The sequence below is a fragment of the Actinia tenebrosa genome, unplaced genomic scaffold (assembly GCF_029948245.1).
Source record: "Actinia tenebrosa isolate PJP-AT-01 unplaced genomic scaffold, QUT_ActTen_1.0 PGA_scaffold12__29_contigs__length_12842862, whole genome shotgun sequence".
Taxonomy (NCBI): Eukaryota; Metazoa; Cnidaria; class Anthozoa; order Actiniaria; family Actiniidae; genus Actinia; species Actinia tenebrosa.
In genome coordinates, this window is record NW_028292572.1 from 2,111,596 (window position 1) to 2,129,397 (window position 17,802).

At 38.1% G+C, this 17,802-nt stretch overlaps 1 protein-coding gene across 2 annotated transcripts; it reads right to left on the minus strand.

Annotated features, from left to right (window-relative positions):
• Positions 1-14: 14 nt before the first annotated feature.
• LOC116296345 (uncharacterized) lies at positions 15-16,531 on the minus strand. 2 transcript variants are annotated; one of them, XM_089028190.1, is made up of 16 exons: positions 16,397-16,531; positions 15,469-15,647; positions 14,477-14,514; positions 13,084-13,211; positions 12,333-12,415; positions 10,924-11,046; positions 9,303-9,396; positions 8,791-8,882; positions 7,985-8,019; positions 5,892-6,035; positions 4,103-4,174; positions 3,272-3,391; positions 2,605-2,727; positions 2,116-2,245; positions 925-1,040; positions 15-851 (listed from the first exon to the last, which is right to left on the minus strand). In XM_089028190.1, exons 1-16 carry the CDS (start codon positions 16,398-16,400, stop codon positions 161-163), a joined length of 2,172 nt encoding a protein of 723 aa, XP_088884316.1. In that variant the 5' UTR covers positions 16,401-16,531; the 3' UTR covers positions 15-160. The 2 variants fall into 2 exon arrangements, with proteins under 2 accessions (XP_088884316.1, XP_088884315.1); XM_089028189.1 differs by lacking the exon at positions 16,397-16,531 and adding an exon at positions 15,733-15,870.
• Positions 16,532-17,802: the final 1,271 nt, after the last annotated feature.

Below are 17,802 nucleotides of genomic sequence, written 5' to 3' on the forward strand. Positions count from 1 at the left end.
AAGCAAAGAACGCATTTCAATCGAGATCTTTTTTATTTTCTTATAATAAACGAAACAGTTGCTTACATTTTCTTTTGTCATTTCTGATACACCGTGCAGACAAGCCGTGTGTCCCTCCGCCCGTACGTAACCCTTAAATCGATCAAATACATTTGCGTGACTACTGTTTGCCATAGAAATGATTCGCGTCTCTGGTAGTACTGCGTGACCACTTTTCTTGGTGAGAATTTCTGCGTGACCGTGATTTGTCACGCGATCTCCTATCACTGGAATAGCTTCGAGAGTGACTTGATTCCCTACTAGTACTGTGCGATCGTCTATCTCTACGTGATAATTTAGGTGAACGTGAATGATCAGGAGATCTTCGTCTTGACCTGCGAGCTGTTCTGCTATCACTAGAGGAGCTGCTTCGAGAGTGACTCGATCCTCTTCTAGCACTGTGCAACCGTTTCCTTTGTCGCGCACGCGTTTTTGACGTCCTTTCATCAGAGGTTGAAGGCGAGCGAGAACTATGTCGTCGTCTTTTTCGACGTGTTGTTTCAGTATTAATCGATTTTAGTGTTGAAGAGCTTTGATTAATTAGAGATGCTTGTGACTCGCTATGTATGATATTTTCTACTCCACTCGTTTTACGTGCTGGTTCGCTATCGACATGCGAGTATTCATCCTTTAAGGAGATTTTCCTTTTCTGATCTGGTACTTGTTCTTTCTCATCGTATCCTCTTTTTTTATTTAGAAGAGGACTTTTGTTCTCAGATTCGATTGAAGAACTATCATCTGTGGTTGAAGTTGTTCGACATCTGCGTCTCGTCTTCTTTTTCTTTTCAGTTCTCTGTTTCTTTCTTTTCTTCCTGTGAACGTAAAAAAGAAAATAAAGCTCGTTTCACAAATTTTTCTTCCCATTTTTTCATTCCAACTACTTACTTTTCTTTCTTTCTCTTCTTTTTCTTTCTTGTTTGTTCATCTTCAATCAGCTGTCGAACATGGCTGAACTTGCTTTTTATTACTTCAGATTCATCGTTCATACGTTTCTCTTCCCTCTAACGTACGTGCCGTTACAGATAGGTATCCAGTATAACCAACATATTTCATTCAAAGACCCATCAATATTACAATCCAACGACCGATCGAATGGCCATCATGTCATATATATGTACCATGTACGTGTTTGGTGCGAATGGTACGGTTTAGCGATGACGCAAATCAATCAATCAATCAATCAATCAATCAATCATTCATTCATTCATTCATTCCATCCGTTTGTTCGTTAGTTCATTCGTTTATTTAATCGTTCGTTCATTCATTCATTCATTCATCCGTTTATTCGTTCGTTCATTCATTCATTCGTTCATTTGTTCATTCCATTGTTTATTCATTCAAACAACAAATCAATCAATAAAAGTAATAGAAAATCAAAAGCAGTCGTAAGACAAAACCATTGAGTTCAACAAACACAACGATATGAAACAATTCGTTTATTGTAAATACAGTCAAGGTATGAAGTACAATTTAATGAAGGAAAATAACAACGATACAAACCGATCAATGACATCATGTTCACCAAGAAGAATGACGTGCAGCACACATCGGGATGAAAGCCAACATGAGCAGTATTGTAAGACAGAGCCAGTAATAGTGCGGGAATAGAAAGAGAAAAGAAAAACTGGCATTAGCGACAAGGCAAAATGTCGACATTGAAAATAATAATTAATAAGAAAATCTAATTGTTCACGAAACTTGTGATGAAACGGACATAGCAGGGTAGAGGTAAAGCAAGAAGTCTGCAACAATTTCAATACATTACATCATCACAGCTATTATGATTATTACCAGCGTCATCATCATCATCCATTAATATCATCGTCGTCATCATCATCATCACCATTACTACCAGCATCAACATCATCACTAGCATCACAATCATCATCATCACCATTACTACCAGCATCACCACCATTATCACTATCACCATCATCACCATCATTAGCATCATCATCATCAGCTTATCGCAGCATTGTCCTATTCGCTCTCTCAACTGACAAACCAGTGAGGCATGCAAACCAGTGAGGCCTATGGCAAGGAACATGCAGCAAGCAACGAGTCTGTTGCACCCACCTGACGTTTGATGAATAGCAACTGTTTTACATTCTCTAAACATTCCCTGGCGGTCGCCTGTTCTGGGCTCAACTCTAACGCTTCTTTGAAGCTATTGGATGCTTCTGTTAACAGACCATTCTTCTCTTGCCTTTGAACAAAGATTACAAAGGGGATTTTTAGAGCGATTTGGTATCTTTCCGAGAGAGAACCAGGGGTTCGAATGCTGGTTTATTGTTTCATTTACACTGTATAGGTTGCTATCAATAGACGTCACTTCCGGTAATAGCTCTTTTTTGATGGCTTGTAGAATCCTGGAGGTTGTTTTGATCTCTTGTTTTCTGGTTTGATGTCGTGAAAATAGTCAAATACAATAGTTTGAGGACTTATTTTGATATGTTTTGACTTAGCATCCGCTAGTTGCCCCTCAGTCAACCGCTTGTTTGCCCCCCAGTCAACTCCAAAAAGTCACGTGATTGATAGTAAGCAATATTGGATGGTTAGTCTTACTGTATTCCTTGTTCTATCAAAGTTTGCACCAAATATTTATTCGCGTTCCTGTGATGATGGTTGATAGAAAGAGCTTGACGAAAATCATTGATGGCCACGCTGTATTTGCCCTCATTTGCTAACCTGAAGACAAAGAACAGAAACACCATTTCATAAAAATGAATCAGTTCGATCCAAGAAGAAGGAGAAGGTCTTTGTTAAGAGAGGGTCAACGACCCCAGTAGCCAACTCTGCACTCATAAATGTGTGGCCCTCTATAGTTAACGTCTCTAGAGGCCGGTTTAGACGGTACGATTTTATCGTATCGTATACAACACGCTCGCGTCTGTCGTAGGCGAGTTGTAGGCTCGATTTATACGCTACGACTCGAGTTGTAGGATGGCGCGAGCGTGTTGTATACGATAGTTGTAGGCGAAAATCGTACCGTCTAAATTGCCCTTAAGCGAGACGGGATCGCCATTTTACGTGGACATCCGAGCCACGGCGAAGGCCTAACCATTTGCAAATATTTCTAGAGCAAAGGCAGCACCTTCTACTCAGGTATTATAGACTCTGAGTGTGAGTCCAGCCGCGGAGGCTTGAACCCAAGAACTTCCAACCCAACCGAGCTAACCGGGAAGGGGTCAAGACAATCAAGACAATCCTTATAACGAACCAATCTTCTTACAGAGCTCCTCTCGCCACCAAAGCTTCGACGTTCTCTGCATCTATCTGTAGAGCATGTTCCAGGTACTTCATTGCAGTTTTGATGTCGCCACCTTTAAAAAGTTCAACGCCCTTGGCCGTCCTGCAAAAGAATACAATTCATTAATAATAAGTTTACACTAGTAAATATAATAAATCCGGCGCGCTCATTGGCCACAATTTACTTCTTATGCTGTTTTAGCATATACCAACTTGTGTACTTCCTAAGAACGCGCGCGCTCATTGGTTAATTGGAGGTGAATATTGTATGATATTCACCTCTGAATCTCGGAATATTGAGTCGGCAACAAAATGGCATCTACCGGCAATCGTTTTGCTACAATTTCCGATGAGGAAATTGAAAAAATGAAAGTAAATGCCATTCCTATCAATACTAAAAAGGCAACGAAGTATGGCCTAAAAGTTTTGCTAAAAGTTTTGCGTGAATTTGTCACGCAAACTAAAAGTTTCTGTTTGTTTGTTTTTATTGAATTATTGTATATAAAAATAAGTTACTCTGTACACAAGTTGGTATACTGCTAAAACAATTATTCGCCTCCGGCTCAGTGAATATGGAGAATATTCACTTCGCCTTCGGCGAATAATTGCTAAATATACACCTGCAGGCGAATATAACTCGCGCATGCGCACGCTCGTTTGTCGATTCTTGCCGCTTGCAGAGAGGAATAAAATTTGAAAAACTCTCTCTCCGTTATTTATTTAATTCACTTGTGTTAAAAATACTAAAACAATTATTCGCCTCAGGGTAATTGTTGTAAATAGTAAAGGTCGATATTGATAGAGATGTACTCACGATTCCATTGACCACTTTGCCGACTGTTTGTTTCTTAATACATCAAAGTATTCGTCTTCTGGAAAGTGAGATCTGTCAAGAAAAAATATTTATAAAATGTACATTTATGATAATATAGGGGCTAATACAGGGTATTATGTATTGAGCGTTCGCAGGTGCGCCCTCTACCCCTTCAGATATCAATCAGGTAAAGATAATTTATTTTACTTCGATAACACGGGTAGTGGTTGCCCAATTCTCCCGAGCCAGGGGCTCATGTTTAATGCGCTCGAAGGTGCGCCCTCTATCCCCTCTTACTATCAGTGCTCCTTTTTACAGGTATTTACAGCTAATCAAAGCTACACCGAACATAGAGAAGTCGAAACAGACGTGGAGTTCCTGAGGTTCGAACTATGGACCTCTAGCTCTGAAGGCCGCACACTAACTGAGCTGAGCTGCTCCTCAAATTATCTAAAGCTGAAGCTAAACAGGTGGAAGTCAAAACAGACGTGGAGATCCTTTGGATTGAACAGTGGCTCTCTAGCTCAGAAGGTCCAACACGAACCAACCTAGCTACGCCTTCTACCTAAGGCGTGATTACACGGAGCAATATTTCTGCAACTTGTCTTGCACCGGCGTTGCGACACAAGTTGCATGAAGCATTGCAGCGTGTAACCCACAGCGCATTTGAAAACAATGTTGCGAGACAAGTTGTAGCAATCGTTGCGAAAGTAGAATTCGTTTTTACTTTTGGCAACGATTGCGTCTCCGTGGCACCGTGTAGACACTCTTGCAGCTCGTGTCGCGACCCTGTTGCGAGACAAGTTGCAGAGAAAATTGCTCCGTGTAATCACGCCTTAACAACTGTGTGAAGTTCCTATGAATATGATTATGACTCATGTATAAAGGAAACAGAAAACGCGCGCGCGTGCTGTGTGCTGCCATAAGGCACGCAGGGGTTGACAGAACACGAGAGAAGTGTTAGGAGAAGCACGACGCGTAGCGGAGTGCTTCTGGACACTTCTCGAGTGTTCTGCCAATCTCCAAGTGCTTTATGACTGCACACAGCACAGCAAACAAGTTTTTTATTTCTTTTATAAAATATAAATTACAATAATAGATAGGAATAACGCAACGGAAAGTGCGCGCGCGTGCAATATGCTCTCATAGAGCACGCGCTCCAAACCAATCAGAGCGCGACATTCATAACAGTTATTTTATAAAATGTATGAGAGTGAGTAAAAATTGTGGCAAATGCTGTTTAAAGGAACTCAACGTTGTTATGATATGGTCAATGACTTGTATGGAAAAAAAGTTGGGACTTATTGGTTCAAAAGAATCACACATTTAATACTGCCCACCAACTCATACAGCAGTTTTCGTATGACTGTGAAGAGCTCAGTGCCGTATGCGAGCCTTGCCGTGGCCGTGATGTTTTCTAGAATTGTGATTGGCTATTTGTTTTCTTGCGCAATGTAATTTGTCTTGCACAGTGCCGAGAGCTTGGCGTGACCGTGTCCGCGCCGTGTTATGGGCATTTGATTGAATGGAGAGTAAATCCTCGTGTAATGTGATTGGTCTGGCGTATCCCTTGCCGTGTCACGACCGTGTTCGTGCCGCGAGCTTTTCACGGTCATACGAAAACAGCTCTAACAACTTGAAACACTTTGTTTAAATGACATAGTATTGACAGCAAAGCTTGTACTTTATGACCAGACGACACGTTGGCCAACTGTCTCACAGTTCGTCCTCATGGGATATTGTTAGATAGCCCTTTCGGGCTCAAAGAGTAATTACTAAGTAGTCAAACCTTTGAAAACCTCTCAGTAGTGAACATGACTGTTTAGTGTCTACACCCAGAATATCAAGTAATGTCTCGATGTTACGTGGATTGTGAAGCCCTACATGGGTTTCCAACTGTTCTGCATAACTTGTGCTTTCAGAATAGTCATATCTAAAATAAAATCAAAAACAGACAACAATAGGTTAGATTTGGCAAATTAGGTTTTAATGTAATTGTAATTGTTTGTAATAATATCTGCAAATGGTTAGACCTTCAAATCTTCTCGGACAAGGACTTAAAACCGTAGGCCCCGTCTGTCTTCACTATATAACCCTGCATAATGCGGACGTAAAAGATCCACTGAAGACGCTGGTGACGACCAAATAAGAATCTATATGTCCCTCCAGTAAACCTGAATTATGGGAAGTTTGGTGTTAAGTATGCAGCTGTCACAAGCTGGAATGATTTACCACATAATATAAAAACCAGTTCAACACATAAAGTCTTTAAAAATAAGCTTAAAAAACATCTGTTGCTTTAGAATTTTGATTCTATTTAGGTTTTGCTTCAATGTAACTTTATTTCCTACTTTAATTTAGTTCAAACTTCACTTTATTATATATAACTTTTTATGTGTATTGAATCTATTTTAATTTGCTACTTTCCCCCTTGTAACTTCTTATTTGAAAGTATTATATAGTTTCAAGGTGCAGAAATATTCTCTTAACCCTTTTGGGTTGTTTTCTTATGCTCCTCCCAGTTAATTTTTTTTAAAAATAGTGATGTAAAGTATAAAATTCTCATTCTGGGAAATAAAAAAACCTTGAAACCTTGAAACCTTGAAATCTTCAGTGCCCTTGCTAACCGGCTGCCTTAGCAATTGGGTCGCAAGGCTTGTTAGGCATCAAGCCGTCCACCCAGGAGTGGTAAACGCATTAGATTAGATTAGATATTAGAATGGACAAGGTCATACTGAGTTTATTGAGCGTTTTCAATGTAATGTCACAGTGCAATGTTATCATGTGATATCATAGATAATAAACGTTTCTATAATTATATATATGGGTGTTCATAGTATATAGGGGGATTAGAGTCCTATTGTATTAACACCTGCCCTTGGGCAAATCATAAAATAAATAAATAAATAAATAAATAAATAAATTAGCCATTCTGAGCTTGAGGGGGAAAGCTGGGTCGAGTTGGCTATGCAGTGCATTTTGGGATTGTTTGGGGGACAAAATAGACGACATCTTGGAAATATATTCCCTACAACAGCCCCACAATGCACTGTAAAGCCCCGTGTACACTAGCGATTTTTTTTGCGATTTTTTCCATAACAAATAATGGTAAAGAATTTACTCGTAAAGTTTATTTCAGGATACCAAGATTTTCCTAGACGAATGTCTCTTTTGAAGGATGGGACAAAAGATTTTGTATTTCCGAAAATTGCCACAAAAATCGCAGCAAAAATCGCCAGTCTAAACGGGGTTTAATGTCGACTCGACCCAATTATTCGTGTAAGAGTAGGGGATTGTCTCTCTGTTCAACAGCCTATCCTCATTTGGAGGCATATTATCCCAATCTACTCACTAATGATTGCTATTAGTGCCTTAATGTGCAGCCTGTAAAGTCCTCCACGGGTCATAAAAATGTACCACGCATTGAGACCATGTGGAATGCGCTATATAAGAACCTCCCATTATTTTTTTTTTCTCAACCTTATAATGTCTGAACTGGTAGATCAATAAGGGATCAATTGCCCTATTTCACTATGTCGTCACATCAAAACAATCTATTGTTTAAACGCAAAGGATCATGGTCGTCGGAGGGGGTCAAATCAACGCAAATTCACCGAAAATTGTTCTAAAACCCGTATCAATCCACGAAGAGAACTAGAATAGCCAGCAAACGCTCAGAATATTTTTTAGTACATATTAACACATATTATATCTGAAAACCAGGATTAGATTAAACTGTTTCGCTAGCTAGGAGCAAATTTTGTTGAATTTTCTATTGGATTTGGCGATTCTATCCCACACATAAACAAGCAGTGACGTCATAGTGAAATAGGGCAATTATGTCAAATAACTAACTACATCAAACACACACATACTTCTAACCTTTGTTCTGAACTATCAACATCTTCAAGTAATCCCTAGATGGAAAGCAGGGGGGGGAAACATAGTTACTCTCATATTACTAATAATGTCCAATACACCAGTTTTGCATTTGATGCATACACCTACTTGCAGGAAGAATGTCATACAAGAATAGAACATTTGTAATTTAGTAAATTTTTTTAGTGATTTAGTAAATTTACCAATTAGGAATAAATTATCACTGACGTCAGACTCGAATTCATCGGTAAGAAAAAGATAATTTTGGACAACATGATGTAACCGGCATGCAGATGAAGATGTAATTTCAAAGTTAAAACGAAAATGAATAAATAAATTTATTGATAAATTTATTCATTTGCACAGGCTCATATAGCCTTGTTTATAAGTCAGCTATTTACAGACGCCATTGAAAGTTCAGGAGATTTCAATACATTGGTAATATTCGACTTGCTCATTCTTTACATTACAATAGATATTTTGCACCATCACGTGCTGGCGCCCATAATATGGCTTGGGCTGCCTGTGGTTAGATGGCAGAACAATAAAATCCCTTTGCCCTTGGGGGGTGAATTCTTTCTTATGTAAAACGATTGTATTGTTCCTGCCATCTAACATGGCTGCCGTCACGTGATGGTGCAAAACCTTTATTGACTTTGGCAAATGGTTTGCTCTTAAGCGAGGCCAAGCCTGTGCAGATGAGTCTTTGGTTGTAAAACACAGCAGTATTTACCAAATGAAAAAAAGCACTATTAGAATGTAAAATGGAATGAAACTTAGATGGTTATTAACGTGGTTACAATAAATACCAAATGAAGAAGCTGGTGCTGTTTAGGTAGTTTGGCAGACTTGAATGAGATAGCGATTCTTTCTTCTTCTAAACAAACACTCGTTATTACACCTGAAAAAATGGATAAGATAAAGATAAGACTGAACAAGTATTGCTGATTTCCATGGCATACCTGTCATTGGAAAGTATTGGTAATTTCATGGCCAAAGTTTCCGAAGAAATTGCCATGAATAATATGTAGTTCCAGAAATTATCCCCTCCCCCCCCCCCCCCCCCCGTAATTTTTTTTAAAGACCCCCTCTACCCCCAGAAATTTTAATTTTCTTTCACATAAACTCTGGAAATAATAAATTCTAATTCCCCTAGGGGGATGGGGGAGGGGATGGATAATTTTTGGAACTACACAATACAAACACTTTGAAATTCCATAGACCTTCACTGGAACAGATGAATATTCTGCACAAAATCAAGGGTAACTCTGTGCAATAGAGAACTCAAAACTGGAGTATATTAAGATACAAGTTGACATACCTCTGACACAATCTCCAATCAAAAACGCATCACTAGGATCTTTATGTTCTCTGTGTACATCTTTATCAAAAAGATCAATAGTCCTACACAATGCCTGGAAACAAAAACATTCATCCACTGAAGGCTCAGCTTGGTTAAGTTTTGGGAGAAACAAGATTTGATCAACGCTATGAGTGGGGCCCTAAGACCCTACATGTATATTTACAGTCAAACAAGCTCACGCGTTGACCCCTAGATTCGATTAATGAAATCATTAGCCAATTATTCCTTTTATACGTACGAACCGGAATAATGCAATATTGCAATATTCAAATGAAAATTCAGTTCATTATTCGACTCGTGATGAAGAAGGTAAATCATCTAAATTACAGATACCTTCGAGCAGAAGTCGCTCTCTTATTTCATAAGCATACACACTAGGTTTTGTAATTTCCATGCCTCAATTACTTGGAGGATAACTTTTGTAGGGAACGCTCCCACCTTGAGCGAAATGGAGACACAGTTCCCTGTCGTCGATAATGTTGAAGTATTTTCTGGACTCCCCAACTAGAAATTTTCAGTTGTCACGAAATTGCTTTATTGGACAATCCGTTATTGCTGAGATGAACAATTTCCTGTCGAATAATATCAGGTAAAGGCCTTCCCGGCACATGAACACGGCCAAGACTATTTCTGGCCGCCATGTTTACTTGGTTTTCCGGCTGTGTTAGCACTGATTAACCAATCAGAATGTCGTATATTGAATTTAAAGTTGATTGGAATTTTCATATCTTCGTTTTCGACGTTGTAAATTTCAACTGAATAATGAAATCAACATTCGAAAATTCAAATCATTAATCGAATCTAGGGGTCAACACGTGAGCTTGTTTGACTGTAATAGTTAGCCTTAGTTAGTTGTTAGTAACTATAATCATCATTATAAAATAGCTGTTATAAATCTCGCGTTCTGATTGGTTGGGAGCGCGTGCTTTCACCAGTACATACTCGCACTTTCAGTTGCATCATGCATTTCTATCCAAAATAACTGTTATTTTAATTTGTATTTTATAAAAGAAATAAAAAACTGGAGTTATAAAGCACTTGGGGATTTGAAAAACATTTGAAACATTTCTCTCGTCTTCAGCCAACCCCTGTGTGCTTTATATAACTGCACACAAGACCTACAATATGTATTTTCTATTTCTTCAACTGTCAGTAGATGGATATCTGGGCTTTTAACAGGAATAACTATAGAATACACCACCAAATGAAAGCCATTTCTAAGGAATGTGCGTGGCCTATTTGGTGATTAATTCTTCATATGAATTCTCAGTGTATTTTTCATCGCATCTCTCTGTCTATGCAGCCAACTCAGCCTACGCAGCCTATGCCCCTACGCAACCTACGCGCCTATGCAGCCTACCCACCTACGAACCATTTATTTATTCCTACAAAGCCTTCCCCAATCCTAACCCTAACCCTAACCCCAAGGTACTCGATCGTTTATTCCTCCAACGAAAGCGTAGGCGCGTAGGCAGCCTACTATAATACTCTTCCTTGCCGGGTATTCTATAGTTGTACCTTTTAACATACTGCACTCTCAAATGCCGTGGTATTTTTCATATCATAGTGAAAATAGTACCTCTATATTGGTGTCAGTAAAATCCCTGCTTTTTGAGAATTCAAGAGCAGTCAACTTCACGAATATTCCAAAGGGCCTTTTTGAAACAACTTCTCCAAGAACAATATCTCCTTCTTTCATTACCTGTTGATATAATTATTTTTTTGATTTTTTTTTTAGCATTGAGGATTATTTAGGGAAGCACCGGTGGCGTGTGCTGCTAATGCGCCGCCTCTCACCAATGCAGCCTGAGTTCGGGTCCTGCCGATCTCAATGTCGTATGTGAGTAGATTTGTTTGTTGGTTCTCTCCTGTGCTTCGAGGGTTTTCCGGGTTCTCCGGTTTTCCTCCCTCCTCAAAAATCAACTTCTAAGTTCTAATTCGATCTTTGGGCTTTCACCTAGTTTGGAGCCTAGCTCTGTTGTGATTGTCCCACGCTGTGATACAACAGCGAAAAGCTTTGTAGATTTAGATTTAACAAATTCCTTCTTGAAAGTCATTCGCTAATTACAGTACAGGAAGGATCATGAGTAATGAACACAGACAGACTGATAAGGAATTTTTGTGTGGGGGCATCCAAATGTCGAGAAGGGTGTCCAAATGTTGACAGGGGGGTTGGGGATCCTGCAGATGTACACTGTATTAACTTTAAGTCCGGCAAAACTAAATTCTGGGATAAAACAATTAATTGAACCTTAGTTACATGTACAGCATATATACATGTACCTGGGGAGGTACTCTGCCAGAGTTTGGGTAGGGGCGTTCCGCTGGGATTCTGAAAGGGGTACCCTGTTTACGACAAAAAAACTCCAATTTGTGGATCCTGTTTATGATAAAAGATATAATTCATTGCACTGAGTTCCTGTTTCAATTATCATGTCATCTTGCGTATCATTTTTTTACGGCCATAATAACCAGTTTCAGTCAATATGAAAGTAGAAACCCTGAATATGACAGGAAACTAAGGAAGAACTTGGAACTTGAGTGAAATTGCATACCCTGTTTATAACAAGATGCTCGAAAAACAATACCCTGTTCAGTGGATCATCCCCGTATACATGTAGTCCATATATGGGAGTACCCCCCAGGAGGTCACATGTATATGAGAACAGTTTTTGTATGACTGTGAAAAGCTCACAGCACAAACACGGTCGCAGTTGGCCAAAACAAACAATAGTTTTCATTGTCGACTCGTCCTATTTGTTTAGTTCACATTCTTTCTTGTCCTATTGTATCCATCCAATTGGGATACATCTTCTTAGAGCTGCGACCTTGCCCAGTTAGTCACCACTGTTTTGATTTCCACAAACACCTTTTCTTGATATTAATGGCCTATCATAAATAGACAACTAGCAGCTCAGCCAATCATAGTGCAAGGTTTGTGATAGACTATTTAGCACATTTAGACTAATGATAATTTATTATACCAACCTTGAAGAGTTGCCATCGTTTGAAATGTGCTGGTATTCCCATAAACACTTCCAATGGTGGAACTTTACTGTACAGATCCAACACTACAGGAAGATAAAATAGCTGTTATAAATCTTGCTTTCTGATTGGTTAATGTGGGTTCATGCTTAATGAGAGCACACAACATATACATCCCCATTTTTGGAAATAATTTTCAAAATAGTGGCTAATGTTATTTGTATATCATAAGCAAAACTTGCTTTCTGTGAGGTGTGCAGTTTAGAAAGCACTTGGGAATAATGGAAGAACACTGAGACATGTTGGAAAGACATTTTAAGTGTCGTAGTGCTTTTAAATTAATCCTCATTTCTCAACCTCAAGCCCTAGTTGGCTGGGGCTATATTAAATGTGAGTTGAGTTTGTTTGTCATGTCCTTCTCTCCCTTGTCACAAGGTTTTTCTCCAGGTTCTTCTCCGTCTGTAAAAATCAAAATGCAAGTCAAAGGTTGTATGCATAGAATATTAAGTTTAATGTGGTGGTAGCGTGTGCGAGTGATAGTGAGCCAATTAGTGATTATATACCAAATTTGTATTCCACGAAAAAAGTTGTGCTTCTCCTAACACATCTTTTCTCATGTTCTGTCAATCCCGGAATGCTTTATAGTTCTACACAGCACATACTCAGTACAACACCCAATCTTTATGGCATATTAAAAATATTACAGTATATACAAGGATAAAAAGGGTGCCAATTAGATATAGAGATAATGTACCTTCATGATTATTGTCCAATCCATAATCAATTCCTCTCTTCAACTCTTCTCTGCCTCTAATTTGAAACAGCAAATCCGACTTTGTTGCAATAAATTTCCTAATCCTTTCTTGAAAGGCTGGTTGTAACCTTGTAGGATTTAATAAAACTTATTTTAGAAAGTACTACAACCCTGGGGGGGGGACTCCGGGAAAAAAGTACAAGGGATGCTTGTCGGAAATTTTCAAAAAAACCCCTAAAAGATACCGAAAGTCTTTAAAAAAGGGCGTGGCTGAATGATTTTTAACCTCTAAGAGATACCACAACAAATAATAAGTTTTCTTGAGTAGTAATTATTCTTCTTACAATAGGCATCTGGCCTATAAAAAGTGCCTAGGATAACCATATCGTTGTGCCCTTCTTTTCTTTTCCGACACCCTAAGAGATACCAGAAAATGCTGATTTTCAAAAATTCGCATTTAAGAGATACCAAATCGCGAATTTTTATCCCTAAGAGATACGACAAGCATCCCTGGTACTTTTTTCCCGGAGTCACCTCCCGGGACTACAACTATATGTTATCGTTATTGAGTATATATAATATTAGACTAATCTTATCATGTCATGCATGGATTGGATACCAGCACACCTAAAAAACTAAAAACAAAACATACAGCTGTAGCTTGAATTGAATTGAATTGAACTATAGTTATGGTCTTAAACAGAAAAGCTATGGTTTTAAAAGTTTACTGAATCCAATGAATTACCAAAATGAATACCAGCACACCTAATGATAAGAAACTACTACAGCCTTGGTGAACTGGGTTATGGTAATGGTTAAGTCTTTAATCCCATTTTTTACAATAACTTACAAATTTCTCGCATGCTGCTGATTGGTTATTTTTTATTATCAATAAGAGCACAGACAGATAAAGCTGACATCAACGAGCGCGCACTCTTTCTGTTGGTTGTTTTGATCACTAAAAATGAGAAGTTTTTATCGTTTTTGTTATCGTAAAAAACAAATATGGCTTGGCTACTCCTCATGAATCCACACTACTTTGACAATGTGATGACAAAATGGACAGACACATAAAAACTGATGTCTATTTGTTAAATGGTTATGGTTAATGTTAAGGTTAATCTAGTGAATATGAATGAACAGTAATCCCTATCCATTAAGCTAAGAGACATTTTAGATCCATATTATTATTATTTAGATTCATACATTAGAATAAAAGAAATTCCTGGCCACAACTGAATATAACCAATATGCAAAATATTTGTGGTAATCATAAGCCAACACACATGTTGGTTGGCAACAAGCAGAATGCTGGTGAAGGCAAGGCCAACACTTAACCAACATTCACTGTCAAACTACATAATTACCACTATAAGGCAACATCATTACTAACCCTGATTCAGCAATTCCAGAGCCGTCATTAAAACCAACCTAGAAAATTAGAAAAATTAGAAAATTAGGGTTGGCTAGTTAGGTACTTGTACCATAATGTATAATATTTTACAGGGCTGTAACCAGGGGGAAGCACAGGGTGCACGTGCAACCCCCCCCCCCCCCCCCACCATAAAAGTTTAAGGTCCACTCATCTATCTATTTTTGCTTTAAAATTGCCTTTAAATGATTTTTGATTTATGAAGACCACTTTTCATCTGTATATTGTAGTATTTTTAAGAATCACTCACCCATTATTTCCTTGTTTTTTTGTTTGTCTTTTTTTTTGGTCCTGTTTTTTTTTATTGGTTGCTTTTGTTTTATGGTTCTGCTTTTTCTTTTGGAGATTTTTTTTTTTTTTGGTTCTGCCTGCAAATCATTGCCTGTGCACCTCCCCTGCAAGATCCCTGGTTATGACACTGTTTTATCCAACACAGTTAAAAATACAGCCAATCTGAATGCACAAAAGCTGTGGGTATTCGGTGGTATTTCACCCGTCAGTGTTGTTTTGAATATTTTGACTGATAAAGCCAAGATATTTTCAATGGATATAATAGTCATAGAATGTTTACTTGCAGCACATCTGGAATATTCCACTTGTCACTTGAATTTTCTTGTGTGTCAGATGTATACTTGAAAATACAAGTGCCTCGTGGGATGTTCCATGGAATGTCAGGTCTTAGAATACTGTAGCCCCCAGTCATCGAACAATATCTGGCCAAAATTGGTTAGTTAAATCATTGACTTGCCATTGAATCATTTTGACCAGTTAGGTAAAATGCATCGAGATATTTGAAATGCGCTACATAAGAACCTCCCATTATTATCATTATTATTAGGTTGAGCCAGAAACGAGATGTGACAGATCCAAAACTAATTTGGCTATTCATCATGACCGGCTATTATTTTAAGCCCTGAATGCTACTGAAAAACACTTGTATAAGTAGTTATCACCTGTTGAAGCCTGTGATTGAAATGGTTTACTTCTTCTATATTTGCTTGATTTGGAACAAGGAAATCCATAGTCGACCCTTTAGCATAACCATGAGCTTTCCTTGTCTCATTCACTAAATTTAGTCCATGTGAGCTGACGGCTTGGGTAAACCTGTCAATTACCTCGACCTTCTTTGGATCTAAATAATATAATCAAGATAATTAATGAATATGACTCCAATCCATTTTCACGATTGAGGGTCATTTGTACGTAGAAGGACTGACATTTTAACTGTAAACTGCTAGTCTTCATTCATCAGGTTATGGTGCAGCTTGGATGATGCATCTGTTGTATGGCACTCAGCATAGATGATCCAATAAGTGGTATATAACAGACATACCATCCAATCTCATTATCGTCTGATATAGACTAGTAGTAGACAAATGAATAAGTATCATTAATGTATATTAACAAGCTTTGGATACTGAATTAGAAAGCTCTTAAAGATAAATGGATATTTGAGTCCATTTGCTGTCAATGTCATTGCTGATTGAGACATGACAATGACAGCAAATGGGCTCAAATATCCATTTATCTTTAAGAGTTTTCTAATTCAGTATCCAACGCTTGTTAATATACAGTACACAAGGTACCATGTGGTTTAAAACAGCTCTCAAAACTTTGGTAAATAATATTATATTATTCAGCGTACTAGAAGATATACAGATCTGTAGTTCAAAGTTAGTAGAATAAAGTTACAGAAGGGCCAGCTATGACAAAATAACTAAAACTAAAGCAAGATAAATGAGCTTCTACAAAGAAGCTTTTATAGAAATAAATACAGTAAGCTACACTGTACACTTATGATTTTATATACAGTAATAAAATCACCGTAAATCATAAGGTCTTACTAAAAATCGTTTTGCTCTTTACGTGGTATAAACTCACCCATAACCAAGTTAGCTATGTAAATCACTAGTTTAACTGCATCCCTAAGGTGAACATATTTGTTTTAGGAAGATTTTAAAGCACAATTTCGTATTTTTCGAGAAACCTTAAAAAGACGTCTTCACATGATGGTGATCGATGAAGAACTGGTACCGATAACCACAGGTAGCCCGTCTTATTCATTGTTCCAGCTACACTAGTTACTTTCCGCTACAATGTCCCGAGAGTTCAACAAAGTAGCTAGGAATTTCAAACAATTATTTTGTGTGTGTGTGTGTGTGTGTGGGGTGGGGGGGGGGGGGGGGGGTGTAACAAGTACCCCCCTCCCCGGCCCCCCCGGTTCCACCGCCCCTGCCAATGCAGACAAATTCAGAGAACTAATTGCCCTATTTCACTATGACGTCACATCAAAACAATCTGTTGTTTAAACGCAAAGGATCATGGTCGTCGGAGTGGGTCAAATCAACGCAAATTCACCGAAAATTGTTCTAAAACCCGTATCAATCCACGAAGAGAACTAGAATAGCCAGCAAACGCTCAGAATATTTTTTAGTACATATTAACACATATTATATCTGAAAACCAGGCCATTTTAGATTAAACTGTTTTGCTAGGAGCAAATTTTGAGGAATTTTCTATTGGATTACGCGATTCTATCCCCCACATAAACAAGCAGTGACGTCATAGTGAAATAGGGCAATAAATAGAATCTTACTCTCATGAGAACTGAAGTTCATTGTTTTATTCTCTGAATTTGGCTGGCATTGGGAACTGCTCAAACCGGTTTTCTTTATAAGCTGTGGAAAATGTAAATGGTTCTTGTGATCCCCATCACAAAGTCTAAAATAGACATCAGCGGTAACTAAAACTCATTTCCTTACGCAACAATACTAATATAAAACAGATAACAAACATATTGTGCTGCAGGGTTTTCTATTATTCTGCGAGGAAATAAAAATATATATGATAATTACTTTTTTGCGATAAATAAATATATGATCCACCCACACACTCTGTTCCCCCCGAGCTATACATTTTCAGTTCATTATATATAGATGCTCCAATTATTAACCTTAACTGTAAGTACTAATCATTATATTTCATTAATCAAACTAAGCGCTTCCTGCATTTATCCTGTTGTGTGTTTACAGGCAATGGTTATCTGTATTTTATGGGTAATTATTGAAATATCAACTAAGAGAAAAAAGATAAATAAGCATCCCGCGTAATACTTCTTCAAGGTATAATGCGTCAACCTTAACGATAACGATATCATAAGGGACATGCTGCAACTACATGAGTTGCTGCTGCAAGGAAGGCAAGTCGATGTTTGCCGATTAGGACTGAGTTCTAGATGAGCTGAGTTCAATTTCTAACCGATTTCTCAACTAACTTTATAAATTCTA

Coding starts and splice junctions, on each gene's coding strand:
- LOC116296345 (XM_089028189.1), bottom strand. CDS start 15,760: ATGAAGACTAGCAGTTTACAGTTAAAAT. Junction 4,175..5,891: donor CTACTGAGAGGTTTTCAAAG/GTTTGACTACTT, acceptor TTTTCTTGACAG/ATCTCACTTTCCAGAAGACG. Junction 2,246..2,604: donor TTGATAGAACAAGGAATACA/GTAAGACTAACC, acceptor CTTTGTTCAAAG/GCAAGAGAAGAATGGTCTGT.